At 45.2% G+C, this 15447-nt stretch overlaps 1 protein-coding gene across 3 annotated transcripts in view; it reads left to right on the forward strand.

Moving 5' to 3' along the window:
• KREMEN1 (kringle containing transmembrane protein 1) overlaps positions 1-15447 on the forward strand; it is a 99441-nt gene that overhangs the window by 33499 nt on the left and 50495 nt on the right. For all 3 annotated transcript variants that reach the window (XM_061385255.1, XM_061385253.1, XM_061385254.1), the window contains exons 4-6: positions 6754-6878; positions 12654-12807; positions 14349-14681. In XM_061385255.1, coding sequence (XP_061241239.1) covers positions 6754-6878; positions 12654-12807; positions 14349-14681 — 612 coding nt within the window. The remainder of the gene's footprint in view (positions 1-6753; positions 6879-12653; positions 12808-14348; positions 14682-15447) is intronic.

The raw sequence follows: 15447 nt of genomic DNA on the forward strand, positions 1-15447 counted from the left end.
ACAGTGATGGATCAGGACTTCTTATGCAAATTACCAGCTGAAGATTTTTATTCAGATTGAACTTTTACAATAAAGGGCAGGCTTTTTTCTTTGTCAGGAATTGTCTGCAAGGAATAGAACTCACTCAAGCTAACTCGAGCGCAAGAGATTTATTGGAAGGGTGTTGGGAGAATATCACAGAATCCAATCCCTGTGTCCCAGAACCTGGGAAGGAGGTGCCCACACTTACCATCTGTCTGTGGGACCGCACAGTCTCACTCTGCCCCTCTCTTTCAGTATGGCTTCCATTCTTCTTCCTCTTTGTGGATCAGCAGAATCAGCTCACTTATCCACTCACGTGGCCCAGATGTCGCTTTGTTGCCTTAATCCAGGCTTGACCGAATCCCACAAGTCCTGTGCCTGTAGTTCAATACCTAGAATCCTAGTTCCAACTTCCTAGGAGAGGGAGTCTGGTGACCCCAGTGGGGGTCAGCAGTGGCCAAGGATGGGGCTCGTAGGCCTGCCCCCAGCCAACAGTAGGTCCTCCAAGACGGTTCTCAGAGAAGGGCTGTTGGCCATGGAGGCCCTGTGGAGGTGTGAGGTGCACCTTCAAAGTGAGACCACAGTTATATCCAGTTGTAAAGGCTGTTTAGCAAGTCTCCGTGGTTGCTTCCCAACAGTTGCCTGTGGCAGTGAAAAGACAGTAGTTCCTGGGTTAATCTGAAGAAAGAACCATCTTCCCTCAGCTACCTCTAAAACTTTTACCTCTGTCAAGAACCCTGAATCTCTGAAAAGGTTGTTGGTAATTAACTGTCACATTTTAAAACACCAAATGTGGTAAACAAGGGGTCCATTTATATTTTCAGATGATTTTTAATTGAAAATGTGGAACCCTCTTTGGTAAGAGAAAAAAAATGCATGACCAAGCCACAGGACTTTAAAGTGGTCTTGAAAGTAAAAAAGGAATTTGAGAACAAATATCCTTTTACAAATTGACTTTCCCTCCCTGCTTCTGGGAAGAACTCAGGGTGGGACACGGTCTGGAAATCCACTCAGCTGACCAGTCATGCTTTTGAAGACGACAATGACGTGTCTTCTCTGGCGAGACTTGGAGCCACACTTTCCAGTGAGAGTCAGCAGCAGCGACAGCCCTCAAAGGCTGGCCTTGCGGTGCACAGAGCGTCGAGGGACTAACGTGTCTGCAGACTTAGCCCTTCATCTTAGGGAGTCACTTTCATTTAGCTCCCAGACTGGCCTTATCAGGAGAGGGATGCCAAGGGAAAAGCTGTGGAGTGAGCATTCCCCTCTGGAGCTGACCTCTGCTCTCCAGGGAGAACAGCCTCTCATGTATCCCCCACTCAGGGCCCTTAGTCTGGCCGAACTGTGGCTGCTTCTCGGTCACCTAGGAAACCCATCTCCTGTCTGCCTTCCTGAAAGGGCTCTGGGTTTCATGGGAAAGGCTTGCATGGCAGTGCACTGGATCTACCCAGATGCAGAGGTTAACATTTTAATATCTGGAATCAAATCTAGTTTTCCAAGATAACTGCCTTTGATCTTATCTTTTAATTCAGTGCTTCTTTACTCTTCTATGAACCCAGCAGGTTATTCTGGTTTGTGTGGGAAATGGTGAAAGCCTTTTGTATGTAATGACAGCAAACAGTGTTTATTCAGCGCATACTATATTGCCAGGCCTTGTGGTGGTTACTTTATTTACATTATCTAATTTTAATTCTCACCAGAACCCTTTGAGGCCCGTATCATCCACTGTGGATGAACCTGAGCTTAGAAAGGCTGTGGCAGAGGGACCCACGGTCACCCTGGGCCCGTCTGTCTAAAGCCCATGTTTGTGATTGTTGCAACATGCTGCTTGCCTCTGGACAGGTGATGGTAGCACCTGCGCCCTTCAGAACATTGCCAAGAGCTGGGAAGCAGGCAAACAAAGCTCTGAGCTACTGTATGGACAGCTGAAATCGAGAAGGAAACATAGAGGCCTTCCCTCTTTCAGAAACTATTCTTATTTTCCACACAGTTCTAATAAGCTCGATAGTTTTGTTCTAAGCCTACTTAGTTTTTAGTGTTAATCGCTCATTTGTGTCCGACTCTTTGTGACCCCACGGACTGTAGCCCGCCAGGCACCTCTGTCCATAGGACTCTCCACACGAGAATACTGGAATGGGTTGCCATTTCCTTCTCCAGGGGATCTTCCCGACCCCAGGATTGAACCTGGGTCTCCTGCATTGCAGGCAGATTCTTTGCCATCTGAGCCACCAGTGAAGTCCATAAGCCTAAGCCTAAGAAGCAGCAAATTAAGAAGATAAGCCAAGACCACAGGCACTGACAGTAGCAAGTAGACACTAAGACTCCTTCCAGTGCTAATATTCTGAGGGTTCAGCAGCCCCAGCTGTAACCATGGAGACTGATTAACTATTAGAGTCAGACACAGGAAAGCACACAGTCTGGGACCATTTGGTGACATACATCTGGTGACCTCAAGCCACCAAGAAACAAAGTACGTAGGTTAAACAAAGTTTTTTTTTTTTTAATTATCTAATGCATTTTTGAAAAGTTTCATCCAACATGATGAAGATAGAATTTTACCTTTTAAAGTTAACTTCTAATGGAGAACCTGGTTATCTGGAGTGGCGTTTCCAGCCAAAGAGGACAGCGAGGAGTCAAAACCTAAGTGGACGTCAAGATGCAGGTCAGCTCTCCTCTCACTCTGCTCTGCAGTCTTGATTCCCTGCTGCCTGACAGGTACCTTAACTCACACTCTCCATGAGTTTAGCTGGCAACATGGGACACATTTGTTCATTGAGCACCCAGTTTCAGGGCACCCACTGTATGGCTGGGACCATACCAGACCCTGGGAATACAATGGTGTGCAGAAGATACAGTCTAGCCCTTAAGTTCATGGTTAATCGACAAGTGAGACATAAACAGGTGTTTAGAATCAGGTTTCACACAGGCTGCTACAGGAGCACACCACAGGGGTGTGCAACCTTCTCTGTGGAATGGGAGGATGACAGGAGGCCTGTGGGGCTTCCCAAGGGGAATGATGCTCAGGCTGCCATCCTAGGCAGAGAATATTGTTCTAAGCAGAAGGAACAGCTTGTAAGAAAGGCCAGAGGCCAGAGAGCCATGTGCATGTGGGCAACTTGCAGATACACTATAATGTATCTTGGGTTTCATATAGAATGTGAGCCGAGGGACAGAGAGAGGGTGATGCTGAGGGGGTGGGATATAGAGGAGCAGCATAGATCAGGTAGGGCCTTGGGTCCCACGTGAGAGTTTGGACTTGATCCTAGAGGACGACCCGGGAGCTCTGAGGGTTCAGGCAAGGCCCCTGCATACCTCTGTAGCTCCTGGTGCCTTCCCGTCTCTCTTTCACTGGTCACACTCACTTCTTTGTGTTCCTGCAAAAACCAAGGTCATTCTTGCTTTAGGCCTTTGCCCTTGGCCTTCCTTCTGCCTGGAATGTATTGTAAAGGTTATTCTGGTTGCAGTGTACTAACTAGATTAGAGTAGGGGGAGCCTAGAAACAGGGAGATGGAATAGGAGGCTGATAGAATAGTCTGAGTGGGAGAGGTGTATGTTCTCAGTCATGTCTGACTCTTTGCAACCCCAAGGATTGTAGCCCACCAGGCTCCTCTGTCCATTGAATTTTCCAGGCAAGAATACTGGAGCAGGTTGCCACTTCCTATTTCAGGGGATCTTCCTGGCCCTAGGGTTGAACCTACATCTCTTGTGTCTCCTGCATTGGCAGGCAGATTCTTTACCACTAGCACCACCTGGGAAGCCCCAAAAGGGAGGGGACAGTGGCCTAAACCAGGGAAATAGCAGCTTGGATAGAGAGGTGGACAGGTGTCTGAAGTATTTTAGAAGGTAGAATGGACAGTGTCTGGCAGGCGGTTGACATGGTGTCAAGGACGATACTAAGGCCACCGTTGTCCAGACGCAGGGAGCAGCAGCACGGTGTGGGCTGGTTTCCAGGCTCTGTCTCCCCAGGGTGTTCTGGAGCCTCACTGCCCTCCTGTAACTGAACATGAGCTCCCTGAATTTGCTCACCGAATTGTTGTGAATAAACCTGATAGGTTCCAGCTGCATCCACGCAAACCACGACCTTGTTTATGTCTAATGTTAACATTTATGGTTCTGTGCCTTAGGCTGTCTATAAATGAATACATAATAACATGCCTATTTTTGAGCATGGAATGGAATAAATGAGACAGAAATCAGAGTAAATGACCAAGATGATCACGATCAAGTAGCTCTTATTAAAAACCATTAAACGCATGCTTCAGGTTTCCATGTGTAAGGCCCCTTTAACAAGCCTATATGATTCACCCCTAACTAGAGATGCTTAGCTCACTGCATTTGTTTAAACTCTAAAGCCCAGCCATTCCCAAGCCAGGCCCCCACTGAACGCTGAACTCCTACTGCCTAGATCTTTTCTGTTTACATTTGCTACTATAGAGATTTGGTTTGTTTCCGAAAGATGCATTTTAACATTTGTGTGGTGAGCCACATTTGTTATATTTGACCCATGTGTGACGCAAGGGAGAAGGGTAACCACTTGGCGTAGAGGGGGGAGAGTGACTCTTTGGGTTAGCTTCCTGCCAGTTTAAAATGAGCTGGTTAGATGTAGATGGTGGCAGAAATTGAAAAGTGTGTGTGTGTGTGTGTGCACATGTGTGTATTCTTATGTGCCAAAAACTAGTATGGGTGTAAAGTTTACTCAACTGGACCATGCTGCTTTCCAGTCTTAAACAAAAAGTACTTTCTAAGAATCTATATGTCTCACTTTGGAACTGGATAATATGTAATTCTGACTGGCTTAGAAGTGCTTCTAGGACCAGACCTCATTTGTGTCTTATATCTTGAGTGATGTGAACTGTAAGGAGCCAAATAGAGACCACAGGGAAAGGGCTTCATCTGATGGTGGAGTGATTTCATAAATAACACAGATGAAAAACTAAGGGGCAGAGAGGTCCGTTTGTCCATTGTCGTTTAGTCGCTAAGTCGTGTCCGACTCTTTGTGACCCCATGGACTGTAGCCCACCAGGCTTCTCTGTCCATGGGATTTCCCAGGCGAGAATACTGGAGTGGATTGCCATTTCCTTCTCCAAGGGATCTTCCTGACCCAGGGATCGACCCTGTGGCAGGCAGATTCTTTACCGCTGAGCCACCTAGGAAGCCATAATTTGTCCATGGCTCACAATACATTCCTTTATTCAATGAGCATATATTTAGATGCATGTTATATAGGTGTGTTAGTCATCTATTGCTGTAACAGACTACTCTAAAATTTAACGAGAACACACATTTATCACCTCACACTTTCTGTAGGTCAGGAAATCTGGACATGGTTGAGCTGGGTCCTCTGCCTCAAGGTCTCTGGTGAGGCGTCTGCCAGGGCCGGGTCTCATCTCAAGGGTCTACTGGGGAGGATCTCGTTCAAGCACACATAGCTGTTGGTGGGATTCAGTCTCTGCAGAAACTGGAAGTCTCAGCTCCTTGCTGGCTATTGGCTGAAGGCCATTCTTATGACCTCTGATGTGATACATTGCTTTATTAGAGTATATAAGCCAAGAAGGCAGTAGAGAGAGTCAACTGGCAAGACCAAAGTCACAGCTCTTGTAGTCCAGTCACAGAAGTAGTTCCCCTCAACTCTACCACATTCTGTTGGGCAAAAACAAATCACTTGTCCAGCCCACACTCGAGGGGAGGGAATCACACAAGGGCACAAACACCAGGAGGTGGGGGCACATATATTTAGGTTTCTTTATTCTCAGTTGCAGCTTTTTCTACTAGACCAGACCATCTGACTTTTGTACTTGTGAAACACTAATACATCCACTGTGGCAAACAGAATAATCCCCCTCCCCCAAAAGTCTATGTTGTAACCCCCAGAATCTTCAAACATGTTACCTTACGTGGCACACGTGATGCAGATGAGAATTTTGACATGGGGAGATGATCCTGGAGTACCCTGGTGGGCCAGTGTCATCACACAGGACGTGTAACAGAGAGGCAGGGGGATGAGAGGCAGAGAAGGTGGTGTGATGACAGAAGCAGGGGGGGAGGCAGAGGCTGGAGTGGTGCAGCCACAGCTGAGGAATGAGGGCAGCTTCTTCAGGAGACAGCAAGGGGCAGGTTGTGCCCTGGAGCCTCAGGAGGAGCCCCAGAGTTCTGCTGACACCTTGATTTTAGTCCCATTAGACCCATTTAGTACTTCTGACCTCCGCAACTGTAAGATGACGGGTTTATGCTACTTTAACCCACTAGGTTTGCGGTCATTGATCGCAGCGGCAATAGGGAACTATTAAATTCACGAAATGACCTGGTAAAACCAACTTGTGGGGCTTTTGAGGGGACTAGGGAGGCACAAGGCATAGGATGGTAGCTTCCAAGCCCTTTTTTTTTTTTTTTGTCCTCCAGTGACTCTGAGACATAATTTGTGTCTTGTAGCTTCTCTGTTTTTAGGAATCTATGCCTAGTTCTTGTCAATACTAAATTCTATCAATATTGAACAAGTAAAAAATGTCTTAGGGTCGGTTTTATGGGCTTCACATACTCGTCAAAATAAAACAAAGATGTAGCAGTTAGCAGAGGGCACCAAGACTTCCATTTTTAACACTTGCTGCTTGCTATTTATTTGCACTTTAGGAATGGAAATATGGGCTGAGATGAAAGTACCTGGCGCAACACGCCTTTCCTTCTTGGTGTTTCACAGCTAGATGTTGTCAAGTTCTTTTGTTTTTCTTTTTTCTCTAGTGCCTGGAAACCTTGGCTGCTACAAGGATCATGGAAACCCACCTCCTCTAACTGGCACCAGTAAAACATCTAACAAACTCACCATACAAAACTGTATCAGTTTTTGTCGGAGTCAAAGGTTCAAGGTAATAGTTCTGAGCTTTATACCTATGGAAAAAGATAAAGGTCTAAATGCATTCTGCTGAGATATTATTTAAAATATATTTAAATCATTTAAATTGTTAGAAACAACAACCACCTGTGAAGCCATTACAACTGTACTTTTCTGCCAAAGAGAAGTTGGAGGAATGGGGCTTGGGATTCTGGGGCATGAGGCAGCACTCTGTCCAAAGACTGAGAGATAAAAGGAAACACCCCAGTACCTGCATCCAGCTTGACCTCCAGCAGAGTCATGTGTTTCCTCCAGCCCCTGTGTGTTATAAGCAGAGAGGTCTCTGGCTCCAGGGGGGTGGATCTGAGAATAAGCCAAGGTAGTGGTTACTACTTTGATACATTAAGGGGCCCTTGCCTGGATACCAGTCCAAAATATTTTCTTTCCATCCTGTCCATTTTCTAGTCATTAAAGTTCAATAATGCTATTGTTTGTTATATCAAAAAAAGAAGTCTTTTTCTCCCTCTTTTCCTCCCTCCCTTCCTTCCATCCTTCATTCTTTCCTTAATAATTTCATCAAAAGGCCATTAATCAGGCCCAAGCAAGGAGAATAGACTGGCAGTGCTCAAGGCCTGTCTGAGGCAGGGACTGAGCGAGGCAATTGGCCCAACATGATCAAGTGATTGGTTGCTTGCAAAAAAATTGAGCATGTTAGGTAAATCTGTGGAGGATAATGGGAACCAGGTTTCTCACTATTAGAGAAGGCGGCCAGAGAAAACTGGAATGAAGCCTGCAGTGTTGGACAGGGATTGATGTTATTAGTATAGTGCATGGTTTCTGATATATATGTAGGGAGCGATATACAGAAATAAATACATAGGACTTGTGGTAGTTGTCCAGTGATTAGGACTCCACGCTTCCACTGCAGGAGGCACAGGTTTCATCCCTGGTTGGGGAAATAATATCCCACATGCCACATGATGCGGCGAAAGAAAACAAAAAGGAAAGAAACATAAATATAAAAGTGTGTGTATGTGTGTTTGTATATACATATGTATTTCCTAGCTCTTTCCACTAAGAGGGCCTGGGAACAGTGATATACTGAAAAAAGAGCTACAGTACTAGCATAAAGATGGACATATAAGCTGAAGGAAATAGAATTTAGAGTCCAGACATTATTATTTATGGCCACATTATCATTTATATTAATGAATAATTTATTATGTATCTTTATATATAAAGATATAGTATATAGTATACATAGTATATAATAAATACATGTTATTTATTATATCTGTCAGAAAACCATGCACTGTACTGAGTAACATCAATCCCTGTCCAACACTGCAGGCTTCATTCCAGTTTTCTCTGGCCCCCTTCTCTAATAGTAAGAAACCTGGTTCCCATTATCCTCCATAGATTTACTTACATGCTCAATCTTTTGCAAGCCACCAATCGCTTGATTGACAGTATTATTTATGGCTGATTGATATTTGTCAAGGGTGCCATATCATTCAATGGGAAAAAAACAAGTGTTTTCAGCAAACAATGCTGAGACAACTGGATATCCACATGGAAAAAATGAAACTGGACCCCTACCTCATATATGAAAATTAATTTAAAATGGATCACAGACCTACATGTAGCAGCTAAAACTATAAAGGTTTAGGAAGAAATATGGGTACAGATACACATGACCTTGGATGAGGCAATGATTTTTTCAGTTAGGATACCAAAAGCACAGACAATCAAAGAAAAAATAAATTGGACTTCATCAAAATTTAAAATTTCTGTGTATCAAGGACACTATTAAGAAAGTGAAAGAGTAACTCACAGAATAGAGCAAATATTTGCAAAACATATACATGAATAAAGATCTAATGCCCAAAATATATAAAGAACTCTAACAGTGTGACAATAGAAAGATAAACAGCCCAATTAAAAAATAAGCAAAGGATTGAATAGATGTTTCTTCATAGAAGATGTACAAATGGCCAATAAGCACATGAAAATGTGCTCAACATTCTACCTATGTTACACATAATCAAAAAAATTTTTTTACACTTCGTGCGGTAAAGATGCTCAGTATTACTAGTCTTTAGGGAAATGCAAATGAAAATCAATGAGATACCATTTCATACAATAAATAACCTAGGATGGCTGTCATTTTTTTTTTTTTTAGGAAAAAAGCAAATATTAATGAGGTAGAGAAATTACAACCCAGAAATCCCATTTCTAGATATTTACCCTAGAGAAAGGAAAGCTTATGTTCACACAGAAATATACACAAGTGTTTATAGCAGCTCTGTTTTATAATCATGAAAAACAAAACAACTCAATGGATTAGCAACCTGCGGTATACTCATGCAATAAACTGCCACTCAGCAAACTCTAGGTCATTTCAGAAGAGCCTCAGAGAGACTATGCTGAGGGAAAGGAGCCGGCCTCAGAATACGATTCTGCGTATAGTGTGTCTGAGTCTATTCTGACTGCTGTGCAAAATACTTGGTCTAAACCAAGCATTCACTAACACAACATTGTAAAACAACTATATTCCAATTGAAAAAAAAGACAACAAGAATTCATTTCTCAAAGTCCTAAAGACTGTGAAGTCCACGATCAAGGCTTTGGCAGATTTGGTGTCTGGTGATGGCTTGTTTCCTGGTTCATAGATGGCTGTCTCCTCACCATGTCTTCACATGGCAGAAGGGGAAAGGGGGTCTCTTTTATAAAGGCTCTAATCCCATTCATGAGCACAAGCCCTCGTGAATCACTTCCCAAAGATTCCACCACTAGGTACCATCACATTGGGAATTAGGTTTCAACATATAAATTTGCAGGGGAGGGGCAGACATGGACATTTGGTCTCTAGCGTATGACAGTCTTAAAAAGTTAAAACTATAGTGTGAAAACTAATTAGTGTATGACCTCAATCAAATCCCTTACAATTATACAGCGGAAGTGATAAATAGATTCAAGGGATTTGATCTGACAGAGTGCCTGAAGAACTATGGATGGAGCTTTGTAACATTGTACAGGAGGCTGTGATCAAAATCATCCCCCCAAAAAAGAATGCAAAATGGCAAAATGGTTATCTGAGGAGGCCTTACAAGTAGCTGAGGAAAGAAGACAAGCGAAAAGCAAAGGAGAAAAGAAAAGATATACCCATCTGAATGCAGAGTTCCAAAGAATAGCAAGGAGAGATGAGATAGCCTTCCTAAGTGATCAGTGCAAAGAAATAGCGGAGAACAATAGAATGGGAAAGACTAGAGACCTCTTCAACAAAATTGGAGATGCCAAGGGAAACATTTCATGCAAAGATGGGCACAATAAAGGACAGAAACAGTATGGACCTAACAGAAGCAGAGGTATTAAGAAGAGGCGGCAAGAATACACAGAAGAACTGTACAAAAAAGATCTTAATGACCCAGATAACCACGATGGTGTGATCACTCACCTAGAGCCAGACATCCTGGAGTGCAAAGTCTAGTGGGCCTTAGGAAGCATCTAGCTTATGAACAAAGCTAGTGGAGGTGATGGAATTCCAGCTGAGCTATTTCTAATGCTAAAAGATGATGCTGTGAAAGTGCTGCACTCAATATGCCAGCAAATTTGAAAAACTCAGCAGTGGCCACAGGGCTGGAAAAGGTCAGTTTTCATTCCAATCCCAAAGAAAGGCAATGCCAAAGAATGTTCAAACTACTGCACAATTGCACTCATCTCACACACTAGCAAAGTAATGCTCAAAATTCTCCAAGCCAGCCTTCAACAGTATGGGAACCAAGAACTTTCACATGTTCAAGGTGGATTTAGAAAAGGTAGAGGAAGCAGAGATCAAATTGCCAACATCGTTGGATCCTAGAGAAAGTAAGAGAGTTCTAGAAAAACATCTACTTGTGCTTTATTGACTATGCCAAAGCCTTTAAACTGTGTTGATCACAACAAACTCTGGAAAATTCTTAAAGAGATGGGAATACCAGACCACCTTACCTGTCTCCTGAGAAATCTGTATGCAGGTCAAGAAGCAATAGTTAGAACCGTACATGGAGCAATGGACAGGTTCCACAGTAAGTCAAGGCTGTATATTGTCACCCTGTTTATTTAACTTATGTGCAGAGTACATCATGTGAAATGCGGGGCTGGATGAAGCACAACCTGGAATCAAGATTGCCAGGAGAAATAGCAACAACCTCAGATATGCAGATGACACCACCCTTACAGCAGAAAGTGAAGAAGAACTGAAGAACCTCTTAATGAAAATGAAAGAGGAGAGTGAAAAAGCTGTCTTAAAACTCAACATTCAAAAAACGAAGATCATGGCATCCATTCCCATCACTTCATGGCAAATAGATGGGGAAAAAAATGGAAATAGTAAGAGACTTTATTTTCTTGAGCTCCAAAATCACTGCAGATGGTGACTGCAGCCATGAAATTAAAAGACGCTTGCTCCTTGGAAGAAAAACTATGACCAACCTAGACAGCATATTAAAAAGCAGAGACATTACTTTGCTGACAAAGGTCCGTCTAGTTAAAGCTGTGGTTTTTTCCAGTAGTCCTGTATAGATGTGAGAGTTGGACCATAAAGAAAGCTGAGCACCGAAGAACTGATGCTTTTGAACTGTGGTGTTGGAGAAGACTCTTGAGAGTCCCTTGGACTGCAGGAATATCAAACCAGTCAATCCTAAAGGAAATCAGTCCTAAATATTTATTGGAAGGACTGATGCTGAAGCTGAAACTCCAGTACTTTGGCCTCATGATGGAAGAACTGACTCATTGGAAAAGACCCTGATGCTGGGAAAGATTGAAGGCAGAAGGAGAAGGGGATGACAGGGGATGGGATGGTTAGATTGCATCACTGACTCAATGTACATGAGTTTAAGCAAGCTCTTGGAGTTGGTGATGGACAGGGAAGCCTGGTGTGCTGCAGTCCTTGGGTCGCAAGGAGTCAGACACCACTGAGTGACTGAACTGAGGGGTCATAGAGGGGAACTATAGAGCAACAGCACAAGAAAGGTTACTGCACATGTTCCGTGTCCTGATTGTAGTGGTGGTTGTACAAATTTATTCATGGGTTAAAATCCTTAGGCCTGTACACCATAAAAATAGTTGTATTGTATGGTAATATAAAAATAAAAATGTTAAATAGGGGATTTCCCTGGTGGTCCAGTGGTTTAAAAATCCACCTGCCAAAAGAAAAGTAAAAAACAAAAAAAAAAGGAAAGAAAAAATCCACCTCCCAATGCAGGGAACAGAGGTTTGATCTCTAGTCTGGGAAGGTTACACATGCCACAGGGCAACTAAGCCCGTGTGCTTTAGAGGCTACGTTCCAAAGCCACTGCAATGAGAAGCCTGCTTACTGCAACTAGAGAGACCTGTGCACAGGAGCAAAGATCCAGGGTAGCCATAAATAAATCAATTAATTTAAAAAATGTATTTCATAGGGCCTACAATAAGTTTGCAATAAGCACTAACTTCAAAGCATTTACCACCTGTCACATAGTAAACATTCAATAAAATGTTTAGCTGTTATTAATGTTTAAAGTTAATGGGATCCCTGCCTTTAACTGAGCTAAATACAGTAGAATCGCAAACATAAGTAAGGGATGCTCAGGAGGGGAAGCACTGTGGTGGTACACAGTTACAAGTCAGCATGTAGTGAAGTGCGGTGAGGGTGGGGTGGGACCAAGGTAGAGGATCCAGGGAAGATGGGCTGGGAAGACAAGGTGCTTGCTTGCCGAAGGGCCGACCCGGTCAGGCCACCTGACACCCCGACTGACGCTTACCAAGTGCTGCCTCTCTGTCATGGCAGTTTGCCGGGATAGAGTCGGGCTACGCTTGCTTCTGTGGAAATGACCCTGATTACTGGAAGTACGGGGAGGCAGCCAGTACTGAGTGCAGCAGCGTCTGCTTCGGGGACCACACCCAGCCCTGTGGGGGCGATGGCAGGGTCATCGTCTTCGACAGTGAGTATGCTTCTGGGCCCTGTGCTGTCCAAGGCTTGGGAACCCTGGGCCGGGGAGCCGACCTGCGCATTGTCTGACCCTGCCTCCCTGCTATGCATTCATTCACCTGCAGTACTTACTAAGCACCTACTGCAGGCCAGGGGCAGGTGGCTTTTGCCTCTGCTATTCCTCCAAAGGCAATGAGTCTTCTCCTGGTTACTCTGACAAAAGTAACAGCAGCTCCCAGGGACAGACAGGGGCCTGAGTGCAGAAGGGTGTGTGGCCCCTTCCTCTCAACTTCAGGCTTTTGCTCCAGGAGGGTTCTGGAAGAGAGCAGGGCATCAGGCCTGTCCCCCAGCAGCAGCTCATCACCTCCTGCCCACTGGTCCCACCAATGGGGACCCTTTGGTCTCCTGCCCCACCTGGTCATTCTCATGGGCACTGGCTGGAGGCCTGCACAGAAGTGCGTGCAAGTGAGTGCAGACTGTTGTGTCCGGGGCTTCCGGGCATCCTGGACTGAGAGGCTGGTCCACATTCAGCCTTTAGAAATTTGTTAAAATTTTACTGCTTTCTTCTTCCTTGCTTTCATGGTGGCCCGCTCTCATTCTTGTGCTCTGTCAAGGATGAAGCACTTTGTGTGGCCTGACTCTCCTCAGAGGAGCTTCTTACTTTTTAGAATTAAAATCCCTTGGTTGTCTTGAGACCTCAGCTTTCTGATGGGTTGAAGAAAAAGTTCTGAGCTTCTCAGTGTTAGGATGGAAGCAGCTTTCTACATCCTAAAGGGAAGTGAGTGCCCCACCCCCCGCCCCCCCAACCTGGCCTGCTTTGTAAATCCTGGGCCTGCCCTTCCTCTTGAGGACTTTGATTTCTAGGCTCTTGTCTTCACCTCACTACATAAGACTGTGAAGTGGTGTGTCCCCTTCCCTGAACCTGCCACTCAGAACCGGGGGTCCAGACATTAGATGTGCTGGTGCAGAGTAATGAGGGAACTTCCTGTCTTCAGATGGTCATTTCTTGTGCCACAGTGTCCCACTTCAAAAACAAGTGTGGCCCCTCCCATGAGCCTTGCACCCCTAAGGTACCCGGGAGGCGCTCACTTCACTGAGAGCCCCTGCAGAGAGGTCTGTGTTTTCATGTGCTTTGTCTCATCTGTCCTCACACATTCATATGATACGGGAGCAGGTGGTGGTCTCTCCACCCTCAAAGCCGAGAGAAGCGAGAGGTCTGGATGTGAAGTGAGCCCCTGGGATCACACGGCCCAGCTGGTCCCGAACCCAGACTCTCTGACTCCAGCCCGGCCCCTGCCTGGGCTGTACTGCCATGCTGTGTGCTCACTCTGAGGTCTCCTGGGAGAAGAAAAAGCTTCCAGTCATTTGTTCAGGGTTTAAGCTACTCATTCTGTGATTCGATCCTGAAACATAAGATGGTCTGGTTTTGCAGACAAAAAAACAACATCCTAGACTGGATCCCATCAGCTCAGAAGTTTTGTTTGTAACAGGTTGGAAAGCAAACCCCATGGCCGAGCCCCCGATTGAGGGCTGGTGTCCTTTTGTCTCCTGCAGCTCTGGTTGGCGCCTGTGGTGGGAATTACTCGGCCATGACCTCTGTGGTGTATTCCCCTGACTTTCCCGATGCCTATGCCGCGGGGAGGGTCTGTTACTGGACCATCCGGGTCCCAGGAGCTGCTCACATCCACTTCAACTTCACCTTGTTTGATATCCGGGATTCTGCAGACATGGTGGAGCTGCTGGATGGCTATACCCACCGCGTCCTGGTCCGTTTCAACGGGAGAAACCGCCCACCTTCATCCTTTAACATCTCTCTGGATTTCATCATTTTGTATTTCTTCTCTGATCGCATCAATCAGGCCCAGGGATTTGCCGTCTTATACCAAGGTAAGGCCCCGGCCTCCTCGGGCCCCCCTTGCACCTTGTTATGATGTGCGGACCTCAGGTGGTTCTTGCGTGTCAGGAGCTGCCCAATCAACTTGCAGGTTTTCCCACTTCCTGTTTTATAACTTGTACATGCTGCATGATACAGAAAAGAGATGCCACCTGTGAGTTTGCTGTTTTAGTCATTCTCATGGAGAAGGCAATGGCACCCCACTCCAGTACTCTTGCTTGGAAAATCCCATGGACGGAGGAGCCTGTTAGGTTGCAATCCATGGGGTCGCTAAGAGTCAGACACGACTGAGCAACTTCACTTTCACTTTTCACTTTCATGCATTGGAGAAGATGGCAACCCACTCCAGTGTTCTTGCCTGGAGAATCCCAGGGACGGGGAGCCTGGTGGGCTGCCGTCTTTGGGGTCGCACAGAGTCGGAAACGACTGAAGTGACTTAGCATAGCATGACAGTTTTCACGGAAAGGCTAAATTAATAACTAAAAGAGCTGAGATTGGTAGAATTAGAAGGTTCCAAAGAGGTCATTTGGTTCATCCTCCTGTCTCTGAACACCGTTGCCAATCACCAAATCCTGGTTCACTGTCCTCAGAGCATCCTAACATGGAGCTATGCCCCTGTACAGTGGATATGTGTGCTGGGTACACAGAGGGCATCCGTCCATCTGCCCTGGACGTCAGGAGCCTAGAGAAGAGTTCAGTCAGTATGTGGCTCCAGTGTACAGGTGGGACAGGCTGGAAGGACATGTAGGATTGGGGCAG

This window comes from Bos javanicus, chromosome 17 (genome assembly GCF_032452875.1).
Source record: "Bos javanicus breed banteng chromosome 17, ARS-OSU_banteng_1.0, whole genome shotgun sequence".
NCBI classification, from domain to species: Eukaryota; Metazoa; Chordata; class Mammalia; order Artiodactyla; family Bovidae; genus Bos; species Bos javanicus.